The 21,997-nt window shown below is 44.8% G+C and overlaps 1 protein-coding gene across 1 annotated transcript; it reads right to left on the bottom strand.

Annotated features, from left to right (window-relative positions):
* Positions 1-1,247: 1,247 nt before the first annotated feature.
* Positions 1,248-18,818, bottom strand: LOC149337114 (zeta-crystallin-like). Its single transcript, XM_089553328.1, has 7 exons — positions 18,364-18,818; positions 16,502-16,654; positions 14,382-14,557; positions 12,400-12,604; positions 7,803-7,904; positions 4,428-4,523; positions 1,248-2,078 (listed from the first exon to the last, which is right to left on the bottom strand). The coding sequence occupies exons 1-7, from the start codon at positions 18,454-18,456 to the stop codon at positions 1,911-1,913; spliced, it is 993 nt and encodes a 330-aa protein (XP_089409454.1). The 5' UTR covers positions 18,457-18,818; the 3' UTR covers positions 1,248-1,910.
* Positions 18,819-21,997: the final 3,179 nt, after the last annotated feature.

Raw genomic sequence — 21,997 nt, forward strand, 5'->3', positions numbered from 1 at the left:
TGATTTCGACTAGGATGTCATTAACTCGCGTTTGTTCCCTCACCCACTCTGCAAGCTTCCGATCTCTTAACGTTACACCTATCATTTTCCTTTCCATAGCTCGCTGTGTTGTCCTTAGCTTAGGCTGAACCCTCTTTGTTAGCCTCCATGTTTCTGCCCGTAGGTGAGTACTGGTAAGATACAACTCCTCTTCAACCTCTGTGAAAGATATTCACTGGACAGAAGGTTAGTGCGGAAGCTTTCAGTTACAATGCACACTGTTTATCCCAAGAACGAGTGTATCCTGGGTGGGAGGCATGAAATCTCGAACAGAGTTGCACCAACCACAAGCGGCAAATGGTACTAAAGTAGTTTTTACACTGTTATGACACCCAAAAGATAGCAACCATTGGTCCAACACTTTTTCTTGTGAAGCTATGTATGCAGCTCACTATAGTTCGTATACTACAGTTTGTATATGTATACAGTTCATGGAAAGAGATAGCACCAGGAATGGAAAGTAAGCATGTTTCCTTATCATTATAAGGAAATATACTTAATTTCCATTCCCCGTGCAATCTCTTTCCACGAACAAAGAAAATTCCAAATGTGACACATGTTGCAAATCTGACCCGACTGAGCACTGTTACGTCCCACCTAAAAACCATAATTCTGAAAATTTTTTCCACATTTCACACATCCTTCTTTAGGAAAGAAGCCAACAGCCACAGAAACCAAGGGGCACAAGGAATTTTTTTTTTAAATTAATTTATTTTTTTTGTGGTGTTGAACAATTTAGAATATTACTGAATATGTTATCGCTTAAAGCTAATTGATCAGAAAAGCAGAAGAAAAAACAACCACTGCCACCAGTGGGATCCGAACCCACGAGGGCCTCGATTCTGGCAGCCTTGACGCCATAGGAAGCATAAGAGGGTTCTCACGCAGCTTCCACCCTCTCCGTTCGATGACGTTCTACGTCACACCTGCGGTAACTCAGGACGTCCTACGTCCGCCGCTTGTCAACGTTGGTGGCGCTGATGAACACTCTCAAGGTTAGGTTACTTGTAAACATAAATACCCCCGAAAGCAGAAGAATTGACAGCCGTCGCCGTAGCTCAGAGGTAGAGCACCGGACGCGTAATTCGGAGGTCATGGGTTCGGATCCCACCGGCGGCATATGGTTGTTTTTTCTTCTGCTTTTCTGATCAATTAGCTTTAAGCGATAACATATTCAGTAATATTCTAAATTGATCAGCACCACAAAAAAAATAAATTAATTAAAAAAAATCCCTTGTGCCCCTTGGTTTCTGTGGCTGTTGGCTTCTTTCATATTTATAACGAGCCCCTCATCCCCTTCCCTTGTTTGCTTAATCCTTCTTTAGGGGTATGCGAATGCAGATTCGCTTACATTGGATCTGTACAGTACTGCAGTTAAGGCAACAGCATTTTGCAAACTGCGCTAGCGGCAAACCACACTGCGAAAGATAGCACTCACGATTTGGCAAGCAAAATGTAAGCCACTTCACCAAGTTGAGACGCGGCAGACAAAACGCAGTGAAGTCCCTTAATTCTGGCAGTGGCATGTGCGAGGTATGATTATGTTCCAGCTGCTGCGCTGGTGATCCATATGTATCTGCAGCGCGAACACAACACAGGAAGGAGAAGAAGATAGCACAGAGTGCTGAACTTCCAACTTTTATTTGAACAAAACTGAACCCGCACTTATGTACACACACCGGGTAAAAGCCCACCAGGGGGAGTAATCAAGGCACGTGATCAAACTGGGACCCACACAATGTCCAGGGCATCAAAAGATAACAGGAATCACACCATACAATGAGTTCCATGAAATGTAATGAAATGTTTTGTGTTCGCGCTGCTGTGACATATGGATCGCAACCAACTAGCCCGGCAGGTGGCGCCGGTGATCACAGATCTGGGTTGATCACCATGTTGCCCTTGGCACCCTTTGAATGCATAATATCGTGGTGCGCAGTCTTGGCTTCGGCCAGTGGATAGGTGCGGTCCATGACGGGGTCCAGCCAACCGGCTTCGAGCCCCTGAATGACGGCTTTGGCTGTGGTCTGCCACTCTTCCTGCAAAAGAGAGCAATTCAGGAGAGCAAGCTGCCGGGCTAGTTGGTGATGCATTTTCTGGAGAAGTTAGCGTAAGAAACGGTCAAAGGACCGAAAGAAAGGACACATAAGACATTCACGAGCGCTACTACCAACTGTTTATTCATGCGGTCGTACAAGGCGTATAAAAAGAGAAAAATGGCGAGCATGCACGTAGAGAGGGCAGATAAAGCACAGCAGACTGTAGCAACAAGTCACTAAAAAAACGAGTCTAAAAAAGCACATTCAGCACAATACACGTGAACAGACATGTCACTCTCACAACCCTCAGGCAACTTTTTGATGTGCTTTTTTAGACTCGTTTTTTTAGTGACTTGTTGCAAGTCTGCTGTGCCTTATCTGCCCTCTCTATGTGCATGCTCGCTGTTTTTCCCTTTTTATACGCCTTGTATGACCGCATGAATAAACAGTTGGTAGTAGCGCCCGTGAATGTCTTATGTGTCCTTCCTTTCGGTCCCTTGACCGTTTCTTACGCTAACTTCTTCAGAAAAGAGTGCAAATTGCAGAGAAGAAGAAAGGATGCTGTATATTAAGAAGGGGCACAGTGATGGGTACTTCAGGCCGCAAAATGTGCATGTGTCCACTGGGGAATAAAATATCCTAGAAGCGTCCCAAGCACTGTTAAAAAAATACAGTGCCTAAATTCTATCAGTAAGTGCTTAGTGACGCATTATGCAGACCAGGACCTGAAATATATGATAGGCTCGGTAACTTAAATTCACTTTCGCTTCAGTTTCAGTTTCAACTGTCATGGAAAGCCTCACGGAACAAAATAACTTTCGGCCCTTTTGTTCGGCCTTGGACACGTGCGAGATTTTGGAAAAATACACTCTTACCCACACATCTGCACAGTTAGGCAAGAGGTAATGCTGCTTGAGCATTCAACACAATCGGCTGTCTTGCAGTGATGACTTACCGAAAGACACTGAAATTTTTCTGTCTACCATCCAACATGCAACATCATTTGTGCACCTTCTATAAAATGTTGATGGAGTGCAATTTTGGCACATGAATTTAATTTCTTTGGTCTGGGGGAGCATAGCTTAATACTTAATGTTTCGCTAGGTAATTCGCAAGCTAACAATCTGGTTCGTGTATGCATGCTTTGGTTCACAGAGCTATTTCACACTTAAGAATCCACATGACACTACCAAACTGGCAGGTTATCAGCTAAAAAAATAATAATAGTAGGAAGGTGCTTTGCACTAATCTTGCCTAGACTCTCAGAGAGACAAAAATAAATCACAATAACTTTAAGTTTGTTCTGTCTTTTTGTAATTCACTCTACAAGCTCTCAAGGACTGTACCTCATTCAGTTCAAACAGTTTTAGATGAGACAGTTTAATGAAAGGAAATAAATCGTTGCAATTTATCCCATTTATAAAGCCCACTTTGCTAGCATTGCTGTTTCTGCGACAATCTGCAAGTAACTGCCATTCTTCCATAACTACGGTGTGGAAGTAAATAAGTCAGTGAGTGTAGAAAATCTGAGCAAAACAATAACTGGCTTGCATGCCAACTTGCAAAACATGGCTTTCATCACATTTTGTGTAGCCCCTACACTGCTGTGAGGGCTAGTTGGTTGTATCGTTTTCACCAGTAACGGCATATTTTCCCACCTGTAACGACTGTAATAAATTTTAAAGTAAAGGATAAAAAAAAACATGAACCAAGCGAATCACTGAATACTTATATAAGTGCTTTTTTCTTTGCCTGTTAACCCCTTCAGACATGCATTATGTTTTACTACGAAGAAAAATTTTTAAATTAACGTGTGTATGTTTGAAGCCACTTGTTTCACAAAAATAACATCAATTTCTAAGAAACTTTGGGAATTTATGCGTGTCGCACGTTTTCTCGCTCCCATAATTTCTGCGCTATTCATCAGAAAAACACATTAATGAAAAATTATTTATTTCCTTCATAATCCACAGCTGTTTCCCCAATGGTAACTCAGCTACAGTGTCCTTAAGTCCGCCACGTCAGAGAAGAAAAAAGTTACAGCACCAGATAGCACTCCCTAGCAGCACTGCCAAACTGCAAGATATTCATATTTATTTCTCGTTTTTGAAAAGCGATCTTTTATTTCTAGGCACGAAATGGCCCTAGAATTCTCTCCGGCAGAGATACAAAATGCAGCCAGCATCATTCATGAAAACGCCTCTACGTGCTTCGAAAAAAAAGTTTGAAAAGTTGTGCGCACAATCCTAGACGCCATGCTGCACATGGTTGAACATGACTGTAGTGAGAGAACCATGGTAGCCAGTGTCAGGGATAACCAAGAGCAAGAGCCAGCAAGAGATGACTCACAGGGGTGGAAGAAAAAAGAGCGGCCCCGATGATGGACGTCTCCCGGCCCATCATGTGCCGGGGGTCGATCTCGATGGACCCACGATTGCCCACGACCTGCACGGTGAGAATGCGACACTTAAGTCTGCAGCTCACTGCAATATAGCCTGCACGAAGTAACTCAGGGCATTGATATACAATTCCCAATTACAGGCGCTCTATTCCAATGAAAAATCAGCAGCATTTTAAAGAAGTAGTGGAGCTTCACTAAATCAAACCTTTTTTATTACCATGGCAGGGTTTATTAATGCGAAAGCAAAGACAGCTGATTGGCACATAAACCTGGTGCTGCCCGAAAAGTTGCTCCATTACAAAGCTCATGACTAGTCGAAACGGTGTGATATCATCAAAGGCGGGAAAATACGTAATGTTAACCAAGATTTAGTACTAGAAATTACTACTGCACCCATTACAAAGGAATAAAAAAAAATTGAAATGGAATTGAAATAGAATTAGAATGGATTTAGAATAATAGAATCTGAAAACAACTAAGAATAGAATTGCTATGCTCTCGCATTCGTTGCAGTAAATTCCTTAAGTTCCCCAGATAATTTTTTTTTTTCGCAATAAACCCTGCCATGGTAACTAAAGACAAACAAAACAATAAGAACAAGAGTACAGGAACAACTAGTGTTGAAATAAAGAGAATGCGATGAGATGAACTCAATGCCACTTCATGACTTACTCTAAGAAGGTTGCACAAAGGCTGGCACTCAATGTCTACTTAAGAACACAGGAAGGCTATGAATGGCCACAGTTCTGCAAGTGCGCTAGCGAAGCTTAGAGTAATTCAGAATTTATTAAGTTACTTATTGATTTATTTGAAATATCTCAAGGGCCCTTTAGGCAGAGGCCTTTATTTGAGGGGTGGGCTTATAACAGCATGTTAATAGAAGAGCAACTTTCATCACTCCTGTAAAAATGCAGAAGCAGCCATACTGCCTCTGTTTACATACACATGCCATTCCATATGTGTAAACACAGTGAGATAACTCCATCCAGCAAACACTTAGGAGATTTCTAACAATTGCTTCATCCTGGTATATAACTGCTCATCAATGGGTGGACTCAAGCTCATTGTGTTGTTCTTTCTTTCCTTTCTGCTTTGCCATTAAGTCATGGCTAGCAGCAACTGTGGGCCATTTGGAAGACTTTGCAAGCCAGGCAAATCAACTAGTATGATACTGCCGCGTATCATTGCAGTGTCCGATTGTTCACGCTCAAGAATGCAGGAAAGGGGTGTTATCATTTTTGTTCGTGACGCGAGAAGCGACCAGACTAATCTTGATTGATCGCAGCCATGAAGAGCTGCATCTACGTTTTTCCAGATTGCTGACCTGTTATCTCGAAGTTTCCTTGTCGTCTTTAATATGAGCGATGCCGCGAGTGGCGGGCATTCGTAGTTCGACGACTGACAAGCACATCTGTTGCTTACGCCGCCGCAGAGTGATTCAGTTCTTTTGCGGGTGCAAGTCAGCCAAAATAAAGAGCTTCGTTTGCAAGTTGTGTTGGTGTATTCCTGACCGCTGGACTGCCGTCACTACAACGCGACAATACTGAGGCATACTGCATCCATTACAGGTCAAATAGTAAGGACACTGTTGAGTTCAAAACTGTTGTACGGTTCAGGAATGGATTCGGAAAAGCAGCTGCCATTCCTGCATTAGAAGCACATTTCTCCCTGACAGCCAGCTACACAAAATGTCCATATCTGGTAGTCCTGGAAAATTTAGTGACTAGCCCAAACATTTACCTATCTCCCTACTAATAAAGTTGGCACAAAGCCTATCCTCTTGCTGCTGGTCACTTTCCGTGACCTCCAATGTGAAAAAAACTTCCTGTAAATTTCCTGTAATTTGCTTTTGCCCTCCCTGCTTGGACCAAAAGGTCTGCAGTATTATGTAAATAATAAATAAACTTGGTCTTATGTGGTGGCAGTGGTCTTAGCATGCAATGATGAATGCTTCATGCAACATCGCAATTCTGCATTAAAGAACGGCAGTCAGCATTCCATTTTCTGATATTCCACTTCCTAATCACTCCTGGAATCCATGCGTGATACACGATGGGGCACAACTGTCTCACTATGAAGTAAAGGGGAACTGAAAAAAATGCATTCTCTCTAGTGGATGAGTGTAGACGTAAGCATGAAATGCTTTGCAGTGCCAGTGTAACAGATTCTAAAGTTGACCCTCATTGCAAGGCAATGTCTCGTCTCAACTAAATACAACACACATCCAAAGCATTGTTTAGGCGGGAGAGTGCAATGCATCGTGCAGAGCCACAGCGATATGCCACGACAGTGCACAGAACCCGTAAAAAGTACCGGCGGCAGAAGGTATTGCCTGTGGGGGTGCCGATTATGCAACAGTCATGTCACTCTCGCATCGCTGATGATCTGTCGCGAGGCTTGTACATGCACTGCTCAGACTGCATAACCTACTTTGCGCTGCTCGCTAGCTTTGCCCACCACGGGACTAGGAAGAAGCAGTTGTTGATGTGTGCACTGCCCTAGCGGCAGCGTAGCACACAGGCACAAGAGGACAGACAGAAAGTTCTGCCAAAGTTCATTCAGGTTCGCCTCCATGTTCTCCCTCCGTTCTGGCACCAAGGTCACCTGTGACGTGCTGACAACGGGAATTAAAAGAATTGCATGCTTAATACTAGTCGAGGCAACATGCAGCATATTACTTGGAATTGGTGAAAAGAGGGAACCTCTTGCAGGCTTTTCCTGTACATCCGTGCGATGCTAAATAAGCATGGTAGAATTCCTTGCACATTTGTCCAGAGAAGTTTTGGATACAGAAAGGTTTGGTTTGTTGGGGTTCAGCGTCCCAAAGCAACTCAGGCTATGAGGGACGCCATAGTGAAGGGGGTCCGGAAATTTCGACCACCTGGGGTTCTTTAATGTGCACTGACATCACACAGTACACGGGCGCCTCTTGCGTTTTGCCTTCATAGAAATTAAGCCGCCGCAGCCGGGATCGAACCCGCGTCTTTCGGGCCAGCAGCCGAGCGCCGTAACGACTGAGCCACCGCGGCGGGGCAGGATAGAGAAAGACCGCTTGTTTTTGTTAAAGGCACTTGCTCAAGGTTAAATGGCTTTGTGCAGGCTAGCATTAAATTTCTCTGTGTTCTTCACCAGTCACATTTAGCAACAGTCCAAGAACACTCAGTTTGCATTGAGAAGTTAACATTTACTTCAAAGAAAATGAAGAGAATGCAAAGCTGCTCTCAAGGCTGTCTTCAGGTGCATGCGTTCAAGCACTCCTCGCATGTCAATATTTACAAAGCAGAAGCAGAAGATTAGCACAGAGGGCAGGCTGTAGTACTCACCACAACAACACCATTCTGGCCCAGGAGGGTGAGGTCATGCTCGAGGTTGACATTGGCCAGCATTTCGATGATGACGTTCAGGCCGTGCCCTTCAGTCCACTCCTGTCAGTAGTTAAAAGATGCCGACGAGTTGTATACATCTGACAAGTTATTTACGCGCTGAGCCAACGAGGATGCCATGTGCTGCAAAATGTGTTCCTCTGTGCCCTTCACACTGCAACTGGTGGCGCCATCTCTGGGAAGGAAGGAGCACCACTGTCCAGCTCCAGCATGCAAGAGACTCAGCCAACTTGGAGGAAGCCAGGCTTATGAAAGGCGGCGTACCACTTCGCAGCAGTCCCCCACAGTGCTGTGTTCATTCGTTGGCATTGATTGGACGACAGAGCTTTACCTTTCACAGTACTGCAAACAACTTGCGAGAGGAAGTAGTATAGTGGGCCTTACAACATTATGCCAGTCAGCAAGAATACCAATGATAGCATTCTTATTGTCCTCCATTTTCAGATGAAAAGACATCGAAATAGACACTCCTATTTTCAGATCCCAGTGACAGGGCTGCACAAGCACAACTTTTTCAACACTAAGCTGATTCTAAATATTTATTATTGTGATGGTTCATCGATACGAAAACCTGACGTCCCCAAAAAGTGGCGGTGTTACAAAACTCACAACTCGTTGAATCAGTGTGACATCATCAAAGGTAGAAAAATATGCAATGTTACTCAGTAACAGACAGTACTACAAGTGAATCAACTACAGAGGAACAGAATTAGAATAAACATTGGAATAGAATTGAAATAGGATTTGAATAGAATTAGAATGGAACTAGAATAAAATTGGAATAGGATTAGAACAGAACTGCAATCCTTTTTCACTACTTGCATGCAAGCTACTGAAGCGCCCCTGGTACTTTTTTTACCTCACAGGCCTCCAGGGAGGCATAGTATTGCTTTTTACTGCATCAAGTGTTGACATCTCCCTGCTGCAAAATAACCTATTCTGACAAAAGATATTTTCTCCTGTAATTTCCCAGAACGCATTCGAAATATGAGCTGAAACAACAGTGCCCAAACCAAAAGCATTAGCCACAGCGAACACAGAAAGCCTACAAGCTTGCATTTCTACAAAAGCTTCTACAAAAGATTAGCTCCTATAGCTGGAGTTGGATACGACTCCAGAACAAAGTGGCAGGTGTCCCTCAAAGGACGAACGCCAGCCAATAGCGTCGGCCGATTTTCATGAGGCTGAGGTGTGTCCCTTTGGGCCTGCTATCACGACATCCCAGAGGATGGCAGATGAACGAAAATTAACCATGCCTTAATTGAATTAACCACAGAATCATGAAAACTGATCCACACTATTGGCTGTACGGCCTTCTTTGGGGGAATCTGCCACTTTGTTCTTGAATTGTATCCAGCCATAATGTATACTTCGCTTCTGTCTCAAAAAATATTTCCTTTTGATCAGTTTTGAAAACGCAAATCATACGTTGCAAAGCATACATGACAGGAATAAGAAGAAGAAACAGCAGTGTCACCCTCTCCTCCGTTCTACGGTGGTTATCGGGAGAGCTTCCAATAGGGTGGCCCGGAATATTGTGGAGGCCCTCGGGATATCTAGTACGGCAGGCTGCGTGAGTAAGGCATCGGTAGCCCTTCTCAAAAAAAGAACTTGATTTTCTTGGCGACCGATAACCCGCTTTCGTGTTCCTGCTTTCTGGGCATTTCCGCTGAGTTTGAATTGTCTTGTGCCTATCACTGATGCTATATTTGCTGTACCAATGTGCTCCCACACGCGTTGCACTGGCTATCGTACACGCTTGCGCCCTTTCTGCTTCTTAAGGGGGGAGCCTGGTCTTGAAAAAAAAAATTTTATTAATAAAGTCACAAGAAATCTTCAGGGAATACGTATTTTTGTGTGCAGGTCCTAAAAATGTCATTTAATTTCATGTAAAACAATTCCTTGAGCACTGATGCAATTTTTATGCAAGTATTTTGCGACGAGTTTTGAAAAACATTTCTTGTGGGAAACTTGCTGAAATGTATGCCATTGGGTTCTCTTGATACCAAGGAGTGCAATAAGGGTAAAATTGTCTTCCTGCCTATCATAGAACTTACATCATAGACTTTTGAAGTTGTTGCTTCCGAAATGAGAAGAAAATTCTGTATTCCTGTTTCTGAAGTGGCAGCTTCAGTAACCTATAACTCAAGTTCTATGGCAGCCAGGATGATAATTTTACCCTTATTGCATTCCTTGGCGTCAAGAGAACCCAATGGCATACATTTCAGGGAGTCTCCTGCATCAAATTTTCTTCAAAACTCTTCGCAAAGCACTTGCATAAAAAGTGCATAAGTGCTCAAGGAATTTTTCTACATGAAATTAAACGACATATCTAGAATCAGCACACAAAAATACATGTGCCCTGAGAATTTCATAACTATGACTAGATTAATAAAATTTTCTTTTCCAGACCAGGCTCCCCACTTAGGGCGATGCATTTCCGAAAATACAGTTGCAAGTTTGCGCTCGTGTGTGTGTACGTGTTTCTCCCTCCGTCTTCTGTTATTCTGTGCAAAGTTTTCTTGAATACATGACGTTTCATGAAAAGAAGGCATAATGTATTTACTCGCGTAATTTGCGCTCTCGCATAATTTTCGAACTGGTAATTTATTAGCAGTTTATAAGAAAAACTTTCTCATATATTTTACTCTCTCTGCTGCGCCAGACCACCAGCATGCACGCGGTACGCACAAGGCAGGTTTGGGAAGATCGGCGTGTGAAAGGTGCGAGCGGATGAACTGCACGCCGTTTACCCGGCTTGCTTGCGCTGGCGCTCCCTTTCCTGGATGAACTGTTACTCATGCCCAGGAATCCGAAACTACGGAACAGTTTGCTGTTCGGTTTATCGCTTGTCAGCTGCACCGCACGCAAGGGTGTCGTTTTATTGCCCATTATCTCCAGTTGCCTTTGACGGCTGGCTTCACAATTGTACCGTCGTGCGTTTATTGCTTTGAGCTGCCCATGTGCCATCATGCCATCCAATGGGGGTGCAAGTTGGTGGGTCAACGTACAGGCGGTAATATACAATGCGTTGTGCATTATGACCTTTGTTGAGTTTTTTACCACGTGTTCACAAAATTTCAACGCTGCACCTCCCTTTTTGAAGACATAATTTAAAGAAAGAAAGTGCGCAAATTACACAAGTAGATACAGTATTTACGACCAGACACCATACGGTATAGTTTATATTCCATGATTACCCTAAAAGTGATGATTCATGACCATAAGTGTCAACATCGAAGGTTTTGTCTCATTTCTTCCAAGAATACTATTTGAATACTCGTTCTTGTTATTTTCCTATTTTCCATTTTTCTTATTTGTTAAGGAGGTACACACAACAAACTTTGGTTGTGTGTTTTTTCTTCTTAATGATGCACAGGGTAGCAGTAAAAATAAATTGCCGCACAGAATTTTCCCACTCCGATCAAATAATACGTATAATTGAATTTGTCCTCTCAAGGTGACTAATACAGCAAATCTTTTATTGAGCCCATATCTGTGGTATCTTAACCATGCTGCTTCAGTTTCAACAGCTGAGTGGAAGCTGTAGCAGCTGATATCATTTATTGCTGCGATAGCACTTGGTCAAAGCAGCATGGTGGGTCTAAAAATTAGTATGCAGAAAAGTAATGTTCAACGCTCTCAGAAGGGAGTGTTCCATAAAAAAAAGCTTGCAGCCAAAAATTTGGTGCATCTACTCCTTACCGCCAAGCTATCTCAGGAGATGAAAGATCTGATTAAGAAACACCAAAGCATGAGGGTATCAAACTTGAGGCCTTTTCCCTGCAGTGGCCGTAGTCAGGCTGATGATGATTATACGGATAGTAAAGACAACTATATATCCATCTTTTGTTCTTAGCAAAATGAAGTGTTTCGTTGCTTTGCTTACAATTGTCTGGCAGCACAATAAGCATCTATTGCTGAGAAAACTGAATTTAAAAATGGAACATTTTATTTCCCACCACTTCATTTGAACTTCTAAGGGACTATGTGACCACCATTTGAAAGTGAATGACAGTGTAGCATAGCCAGCTTGCTTGTGAAAATGACAATTGGTTGTGACGGCGATGACACCAGCATTTCCACTTTTTTGGACTTTTCTATCCCAAGAAAGCACCGTTTTAAGTGAAACCAGCGACACTAAAATGTGGTTATCTACCCAGATCTAAGGTAATCTGCCGCCGCGGTGGCTCAGTGGTTATGGTGCTCGGCTGCTGACCAGAGAAGAATGCGGGTTCAATCCCGGCCGCGGCAGCTGAATTTCTTTGGAGGCGAAATTCTAGAGGCCCGTGTGCTGTGCGATGTCAGTGCACGTTAAAGAACCCCAGGTGGTTGACATTTCCGGAGCCCTCCACTACGGCGTTAAACCCTATAAACCAAACCAAAGGTAATCTATCCAGTCAACCTCAATTTGTCCTGTGTGCCCCCTCGGAAGAAGAGTCCTGCATTCCATTCTTTGTGCTAGTTACCACAGTATAAATGTGAAATCTGCCCAGGTCCAACAAGTGCACCATGAACAGTGCGCAGGGGAACCTACCGTGATCTTGGAAACGTAACCCCGCTGCCGGTGGCAGGCAGCAAAGTCGGCGCCCAGGCTCCGAACCAGCTCCAGTCCGTACGGGGTGCCTGCGGTGCCGGCCACCTTGGCACCAACCAGGTGCTTGGCGATCTGAATGCAGGCCGTGCCCACCCCACCACTTGCACCGTGCACCAGGAGGTGGTGGGAGGCCTGCGTCTTGGCCCTGGCACCAGCACATAGAGCGAGAGAGATGACAGAACCTGACACCACAAACTAGACTGCACCGAGCACCCATTAAAATAACATTAGAACACTTGGAATGGTCCAAAGAAATCCCGTGCACTTCATCTTCAACTGCTATCATCGCACACATTCACTCACAGAACTTCTATAATCAGCAGGTCTTCACACGCTGTCCAGCCGTGCTAAATTACACTGTCTCAAATTTTAAACAGTCTAGCCAGAGAACAGCAGTTCGCAATTGGTGGCGCAGTGCTGGAAGTAGTAAGAGAATATGTCTACTTAGGGCAGGTAGTGACCGCAGATCCGGATCATGAGAGGGAAATAACTAGAAGAATAAGAATGGGGTGGAGCGCATATGGCAGGTTCACTCAGATCATGAATGGTAGCTTACCAATATCCCTCAAGAGGAAAGTATACAACAGCTGTATCTTACTTACCGGCACTCACCTATGGGGCAGAAACGTGGAGGCTAACAAAGAGGGTTCAGCTTCAGTTAAGGACAACGCCGAGAGTTAAGGAAATAAATATGATAGGTGTAATGTTAACGAGATCGAAAGCGGGCGAAGTGGATGACCGAACAAACGCGGATTAACGACATCCTAGTCGAAATCAAGAGGAAGAAGTGGGCTTGGGCAGGGCATGCAAAGCGAAGGCAAGATAACCGCTTGTCCTTAAGGGTAACGGAGTGGATTACAAGAGAAAGCAAACGTAGCAGGGGACGGCAGAAAGTTAGGTGGGCGGATGAGATTAAGAAGTTTGCGGGGATACAGTGGCGGCAACTGGCGAAGGACAGGGTTAATTGGAGAGACACGGGAGAGGCCTTTGCCCTGCAGTGGGTGTAGTCAGGCTGATGATGATGCTTCTTTCTACTACAGTCCATGCTGTTGGAGTTTCTCGACGTCAACATTTCCTGTACGCAGACAGGTGAGAGACAGAAGAGACTCGAAACTCAGTAGCCAATTTAGCCCTTCATTATTTGTTGATGGTTTAATACTGGCTGTGGCTAACAAAGGACTAGCTGCCTAGTGTCAATCATATACGCTTTGTGACAATGGCACCGAGTCATCCTGATTCCATTTCCGTAACGTTCACATATTTTCAACAGGCAAACATTTACTAGAAACACAACCTGAACTATGTAAAAGAAGAGGAATATTTCTCTTTTTTACAAAAGAGTTCCAATCATTTTTTAAACGTGTATCTTCATTGACCCTCCACGAATACAATGTTGCTACCCGTAGTACCGACCCTTAGCTCATTCTTCATTTTCACACCAACTATAAATTGCAGTCATAAAGCACAATCTACCTGTTATATTAAATAGCCATAAAGATGTGAATAAATTTTCGTGCAAAAAGCAACACGAGTACTTCAGTAAATTGTAACTGCCTTCTGCCTCGCATTTTGTGGTTATAAAACTCTGTATATATGTGTCTGCTTTTGTGTGCTTTGCATATATGTGTGTACTCTGTTTAATTTTGCACTGTATAGCATTTCTCTCTAAATACTGCCTGTCGCTGCTCTGTAAACGGCTCCGGGACTCAGTCAAGGCCCAGTCGGTCCTTTTAGCCCGGAGAGCGTTGCAGTGCATAACTGGAGAATAAACTGAACTGAATTGAATTGAAAAATTAATTACAGCGGTCTTATGAACAGACAGTAAGCACGAAACTTGCGTGCGGTAGTCCCCAGTGTCCCTTTAATGTACTTAATTGCCACAAAGTGGGAGATGCATGTATATGTAGAGGAGGGTGCCTTACTTGAGCATGATAGCCCTGTAGGCTGTGAAGTACGGGATTCCGAGGGCCGCGCCCTTCTCGAAGGACACACGTTCCGGCAGTGGCCAGACATCGACATCATCCAGCAGGCTGTATTGTGCGTATGATCCATGCACATTATTCCGGTTCCGGTTGGAGAAGAACACACGGTCGCCACGCTGTCAAAGCAGGAGAGCATAGGATGCAAATGGCACAGATGAAAGAGTATAGACATTGCTGTCACAAGGTCAACTCACCAGTTAATCTTTCTGTCAAGAAGTGCTTTCCCAGATAACGCATGTGGACTCCTATACAAGAACTAGAAGAGGAGTTTTACAAACTGGATTGTGTGGGACCCTTTGGTTCACTGGGGTGCTCCAGCACCAGAACGCCAGAACACCCGAGCACCAGAACCCATACATGCCTCAACACTATGTTTCCTTTCACCCGCTTTATTTTGGGACTAATCACACTCGTTCATAGCAGACTTTTTCCCTATGCAGCCAGTCATTAATAATTTAATTTGGGTGTACCCTTCTAGTGGCTGTGAATTTCCACAATGTATTTTTTTACCACACATGTTAGGCAGCAAAAAAAAAGAAACCACGACATGCTGGCTTCCTGGGCACATTCTGACACTGACGGTGTTTTACAAGGCTAAAAAGTTTAAGAGCTAGTTTGACATCTGTGCTGGAACTCAAAGCAGTGTCTCAGGTTTATGGACATTGCACAGTCAAGGTTTGTGTCATCGAGTTCATTGCAGTGAGGCAGCGCTGTTGTTCATGTTCTATGTTACAACACAATCAAAAAATCACACGTTTATGCACTACCATAGCTGGACTGGGTACAGGGACCATGAGAACACAGTGGCTTTAAACAGGGTGTGCACTAGCTCCTGTAGCCACTATGAGCCGATGCAGGAGTGAACACGCCTATGTACAAGCAAAATAACTACCACAAAATATGTTTAGCTGGCAAAAAAAAGGAAAAGATAAAATCAAAAACATAAAAATACATTCAAACTGGGAAGTCAATACTAATACAGCTCAGAAACGAATGTGAGGCAATATAGGCTACAGCAACCTCAGACAAATTACTCCAATATAGACACAGATACAGCATGCAGGCAGGCAGACACTCTACTACAATAACACTTTTTATCGCATTCATCATTCAGGGCTGACCAGGCAGGAGTGTGTTCTCTCTGCTACACCCATCTCAGAGCAGCATAAACCTCACAAGCCTCACTTCTTACAGCTAGCTCTGTGAAAATAAAGAAAGATGACAGCCAGCTTATCTACAGTTCCAGTCAGGATGACAGCCCTATTAAGAAGTCTCCTCACACAAGGTTTCACACACAAGGCTGGAAACACAAGTGGGTCACTGAGCTCTCTTTCCAGCCTGTCCCAACATCCTACATTTCTTTTTAAGGCGAAAGCCTTTAATGCCTTACACAGTCGTTAGCAGCCGTGTCGGCAGATGTGTCCGCATTTTGGTTACGTGCCTTTATGGGCATATGCCAATCATTGCTTAATCGATACATAATATATGGCAGTCGAATGATATCGGAACGCCATTTAAAGCATTCTATGATAATTGCATTATAATTAATGACTAACTGAGTAATAATAGCAAATAAATAACACCGAGTAGGAAACTGGTCGAGTTGGGGAATTGAACTAGGCTCTCCTGAGTGTGAGACCAGCACAAACCACTCCACCATGCCAGCTCGATGGTTTCGAATGAACAAAGGCACCTCTAGTGAATACAGTGTCTTCGTTCATTCCCATCTTCCTCCCTTCCCCTACAGTGAAGTTCAGGTGTCCACTGAGATATGTGAGACAGATACATCTCCTTTCCTCAAAAACCAATTTACCAAGAGCAAGGCGTGAACGGGCGATGGCGTTCTGTGGACTCCCTGGCAGCATTGCAAGATGCTATCGCGTTCCGCTCTTAGAGGAGAAGCTTAAGACCTTATCAACACATCAGTGACACAAGCAGCAACACCGTGCTTAACGCTTTCGCCTCACCACACTTTAGGTCAGCAAAGTCCCCCCCTGAATTTTGTTTTTTTTTAAGCACTAGTAGTTTCTTTAACTGCCACCCTGTGTCTACCACCTTACCTTGACACTGGTGACTCCTTCGCCAACTTCTTCCACCAGTCCGGCCCCATCCTTTCCTGGTGTGTACGGTGCCGAGTAGGAGTAGCCAAAGGAGCCTTCCCTGATGTATGTGTCCACAGGGTTGACACCGGCTGCTTTAACACGAACCAGAACCTGCACACGCATGAAAAGAAGTACCACAGCAAGGGTTGTGCTTTGACCACAGCAGGAAAACCAGCCTGAGTGTGAGCGAATTGTCGGCGTGTTCTCCTCTGTGCTGCACTAGTGTACTTCATCATCATCATCATCAGCCTGACTACGCCCACTGCAGGGCAAAGGCCTCTCCCATGTGTCTCCAATTAACCCTGTCCTTTGCCAGTTGCGGCCACTGTATCCCCGCAAAGTTCTTAATCTCATCCGCCCACCTGACCTTCTGCCGCCCCCTGCTACGCTTTTTTTCTTTTGGAATCCACTCCGTTACCCTTAAGGACCAGCGATTATCTTGCCTTCGCATTACATGCCCTGCCCAAGCCCACTTCTTCCTCTTGATTTCAACTAGGCATTACCCTGCGTTTGTTCTCTCACCCACTACGCCCGTTATAGTGTACTATAATCAGCTTCAAGTTTAGAGCGATGCATCCATCCATAGAGACACAAGTCGCAATCCACTGTACCAAACAGAGCCCACGAATAATCTTTGTCTGTTTAAGCTACACATAGCTCCCCTATGTTCAGCTTTACCTTGAATGGGAACACGTTCAACATACCACAACTCAGTCGGATATGTCACAAAATTTTAAGATTTGATATGCACTTTATCAATATGTCCAATTCACAGGCTTTTGCTTTATTAAACTGGTGGTGCCCCCTTTTTATACTTGAAGTTCTGTAAGTATCGAGAGCCTGTTTGTGGCGATGTGACTTCATAACTACTGTGCTGTCATAAGCTTGCAAGCTGATTACACTATTTTCTTCTTTAGACACCAGCATTTCTCCCACACACACAAACACACGCACATACGCACGCACATTTGCAGTACCACTAGGTTTTCTGGGGAAAACAGGTATATATCAAAGCAGAGATATTGGAAACTCAGCAAAGGCTAGTCTACTTTTGACAGCTGGGCGCACGCTGCTGTAAATCCCCACAAACTCTTCCCATCACAAGGGCGTGCGAGCGAGAGATTAATATAGCGACTCCGGTTACACAGGCTCGCCCGAATCGGTACACAAAGACGTTAGCCGTGGCATCCCTTAAGCCGATACCACCAGTTTAAAACGTGTTCGGTACTGCGCAGATATCGTGCAATAATTTTCGCACATGCATGGTCGATCTGCATGACGTAAATCGTCGCCCGTACTGCTGCATATGGCTATCAGTATTCGTTCTTTCTCTATGCTGTCAGCGCCCGGTACTTTTGATCGAGTGGATACGGCAGATTTCAGGAACTGACTAACGAATGGACAAAAATAATCGAATGCATCGGCCGCCGCGGGCGCTACGCGCTAGTACCAGTTAACGACAAAGCGCAGCAGAACACTAGAACCTCACGTTTAAGTTATGTGAACTGCAGCAAAAGCTGTAGCACGTTGGCGTCCTGACACACGCTGACTACTTTTGCACGTGTGCGCGATCAAAACGCAAAGTAGGACGTCAACAGATATATGCGAGCACCTGTTACAGCGCACACGGAGCAACTTCCGCACACAGCTGTGTTTTTGTCTTTCTATGTGTGCGTGTGTCACCTTATTTCACCGCCACCAACGTAACTCGCGCAGTTCAAGCTCACAGATTCGCGCACTCATCGCACCAAACTGCAAGCGATAGATCAATAAACGATCAGACGCAGTTTACACGTTACAGCAGACGACGCAGCCGTTACCTTTCGGGGCTCCACTTTGGGAATCGGAACGTTGGTCGCCACCTGAAGGACTTGCGGCCCGCCGAATTTATGCACTTGGATCGCTCGCATCATTTTCGCTGCCACTCCCGCACTCGGCTGGCTGTAGAAGTATGTAGAAAAGTGCTTTCGAGCGACCCAAGGCTACTGTTTTTGTTGTGTTGGCGCCGTAAAACCAAAAACGACAACACCCCGAAGCGATAGCGATACGTCGCCTCTCCGTTCCAAAGGCCGTCGGGCGCTAACTGGCTTTTGTTTGTGTGCGTGTTTTTTATCAGTGAGCGCAACACCTTGACACAGGCGCAATGCAAAGACATCGTTGTAAGCAGCTTTTGATTAAAAAATTAATCCAAACCTATTTCCTGTAAATCATTGCAGTAAAGCGCTTAAATCGGTATGCACGTCTTGACTGGTCGGTCTAAGCATAGAGTTTCTTAGTAGTAGTAAGAAACTCTATGGGTCTAAGAAACTGGGTTTCGTCCAACGTTCCTAGACAGTTTCAGTTTCGCAGCTCCGCTCGGAAGGTGGCTAAAGTGGCGGTCACGGGAACTAGTGGCGCTGCAGTCGAGCTTTTCTACATCGTCTGCTGTCGCGGGAGTTTCGCTCGCTGCAGCTACGACAGGCTAGTCAGATTTTCAAGCTGGTTTTCCGTGTGGTGTTGCTGTTAGTGTTGTGAAAACGTGTTTGTGGTGAAATATGTGCACTTGGTGACTTCAAGCGAGAGGTACACATGCCATCCTGCTTTGCGCCCGGCTGCACAAGTGGCAACAGAAACGATGCCACCGGTCGTCATTTTTTCAAACCGCCTCGCGATGCAAGCGAATTTAAAAGGTGGGAGCAGATGTTGCATCGCAAGGACAGACGGCTCTCTCACACGTCTAAGATATGTGAGTGTCATTTTGAGCATGAAGATATTATCAAGGAGTACAAACACGTTGTGAATAGGCAAGAGGTTCGAATTCCCCGCGGGAACTGGGCGCTAGTGCGCAGTGCCGTCCCTCGACTCTTTCCCGGCCTGCCAGACCGATTCTCAAAGCCAAAAATTGTGAAATTCAGACGGAAGTCACCAAAAACGCGTGCTGTCATGCAGACTGATAAGTGTGAAGAATCTTGCAGCGACAGTACGTCCTCTTCAGGCGATCCTTGCGTAGAAGCAGTCAGCCCGAATGAGCTGATGCCTCTTTCCTGCTCAACGGAAACCTGTACTACGTCGACTGCACTGACGATTGGTGACCTGGCGACTGCGACTCTGCCATCTACTGAGTGGCAACATGATTCTATACAGGACGAAATAACTGGGAAGGTGTGTGCAGTTTTCTACTGCAGAAAGCTATAGCGGCAAGCCGCCTAGTCATTCCCAAGGCTCTTGTCGTGGAAGAAGATGGTAGCTGCTTCGTGAACGACTACAACAAGCTGCATAAAGGTAATCCATTAGCTTGGTACCAATTTGCCTTCTTTGGGCTCTCCTCACTGAACCCTGGCCAATCCCCCGTCGTGGGTATGTGCCATGCCACCAAGGCAACAACAACAACAACAAGCTGCACAAGCAGCTGTTCAAAACTGTAGCTTCTGTCACTGACCTTGAGAACATTCTGCTGGAAACAGATGGCTTAAATATCTGTGCAGGAGTAAATACAAACCTGGCAGCCGACGAAGTCGGAAGCTGTTCATCACAAACACTGTTATGTTTTTTTCGAAACAGCTAATCTGTGCGCGTTGCTTGCGTTTTCGAAGACAGGTTCGAGCGAGGATGAAAACGTCAAAGAAGGGCCTGAAGCTGCAGAACTTGAAGAGGAAAGCTTTTCGAGCAACTGCCGCGCGGGAGAAAAAACAGAGCGAGGTTGTGGCACTGAAAGCAGCACTATCAAAAGCTTACAGATCAAGGAATTGAAACAGCACTGGTTGATCTCCCACCTTTGCAGCGCCTGGCATTCATGACATCCTTAAAGCAGCTGAAATCGATCATACAGGTTCAGCTAGATTTAAAGGCTTTTGTACCTGTTCACTCCTGTGAAGAATGCAGTGAAAGGGAACTGCTGGAGCCGCTGAAAGTGTCCTCGTGTCGCTCCATGACAGCCACGGAGAAAAGGCAAAGGCTGCTGCGCAGCTCAGAAATGCTGTGGAAGAAAAGCTATGCAAGAAGTTTCTTAGCATAAGCTCTTTTTCGAGTGAAAGTGATGACTTGGGCGAGCGTGGATACGAAAGAGCTGGACCAGAAGAAATGGTTGTCTATTACTTAGCAGGATATGTGCATAAGAAGATAGCTAAGGCAGCTTGCATTGTAAGGAATTGCCAGGTCACGCTGACGACTGCTCCTGGACACACCAGCCCAAATGATGTTGTTCAGAGGCACTTGACTGACCTGTGGTCGTTCAAGCCAGGATGCCTTCGCGAGCCGTCGCTAAGGCTGTACGCAGTCACAAATATGATAGAGAGCATTGTTCACAAAGCCCTTGAGAAACGCGTTGTATTTGGCGACCTGTTCTGGGAGGTTCTAGACAATCTTGAAGAGTCCTCTGTGCCTGCAGTCGGTTGTCATTCTCACTGCCAGGAAGTCACTCCTAAAGTGATCAAGTTTTACGTCATCATGAGGATGCACTTTTTTTCCAGGAAAATGAACTCTGAAATGCTGGTAACTGCTCAAGTGCAGTCAGCGAGAAAGAGAGCAAAGCTGCTTTAAGCACCCATTAATGGAATGCTTTATACAAAGCAAGACGTTTTTTTTCTCTTTCCATGGCAGCGTTTGACATTTAAAATAATTTTCTCCTCAGAAGATCGATAAATTGTTTTTAAAAATGGCGCAGTTTAACGAACGATGTGTCGTAAAAGAGCTGTACAATGAAATATTTAAACAAGTTTGTCTTACCTTATTCAGATCACGTTCAATTATTCGAACCTAATGAACACAAGAAACGGTAGATTATTTCGTTGCACAGGTTGGTGTGAAGTGCTATAACCGCCAGAAAGAACATAATATATACAATGACACACACGAGAAGGTTGGGACTATAGACACCTAAAAGGCGAAGCGCGCCGATCGTGCGTGCCTCCTTCAGATATTGTTCGCCCCAACCCCATAGGTTGTACCCTTGTACCCTCCAAGCGGAACAACTTTTCGACACGTACCAACAGCAGTTATGCCATATTCTTGTTTGGTCACGCCGGAAAAAAATAATTAACCTGCAGGTATGGGCGCGGCGCCGCATGTCTTTACAAGGGTGCAGCAGACGACGCGCGAGATGTGTAGAAAAGCGCGACTGCAGCGCCGTTAGTTCCAGCGACGTCCACTATAGGCACGCCATCAAGCGGCGAGTATAGGGAGCTGCGAAACTGAAACTGTCCAAGAACGTTGGTTTCGTCCACATACGCGCGTACATTCAGAATGGCTTTACATTCATTATAACATTCATTTTCATTGTTCCTGCGCTGCAGCAGATTAATGAATTAAAATGATTAAAGCGCTTACATCTCTTAGCTTCTTTTTCACAAAACGTTTTGAGGTTTTACAAAATTTACCATAAAAAAAGCCACCAGAAGTCAACATAAGCCGAGCTTTTGCTTTTTATTCTTTTGTTACTTCTTTTGCGGGGCTGAAAGTTTCGTTGCCGGCATATTT

Source organism: Amblyomma mixtum, chromosome 7 (genome assembly GCF_055824585.1).
Source record: "Amblyomma mixtum isolate Tamu chromosome 7, ASM5582458v1, whole genome shotgun sequence".
NCBI classification, from domain to species: domain Eukaryota; kingdom Metazoa; phylum Arthropoda; class Arachnida; order Ixodida; family Ixodidae; genus Amblyomma; species Amblyomma mixtum.

Excerpts from the sequence above, each read along its gene's own strand:
- LOC149337114 (XM_089553328.1), bottom strand. The coding sequence starts at position 18,456 with ATGATGCGAGCGATCCAAGTGCATAAATTCGGCGGGCCGCAAGTCCTT. Across the intron at positions 12,605-14,381 it reads TACAGGGCTATCATGCTCAA|GGCCAAGACGCAGGCCTCCC; the intron begins GTAAGGCACCCT and ends TGCTGGTGCCAG. Across the intron at positions 7,905-12,399 it reads GTTACGTTTCCAAGATCACG|GAGTGGACTGAAGGGCACGG; the intron begins GTAGGTTCCCCT and ends AACTACTGACAG.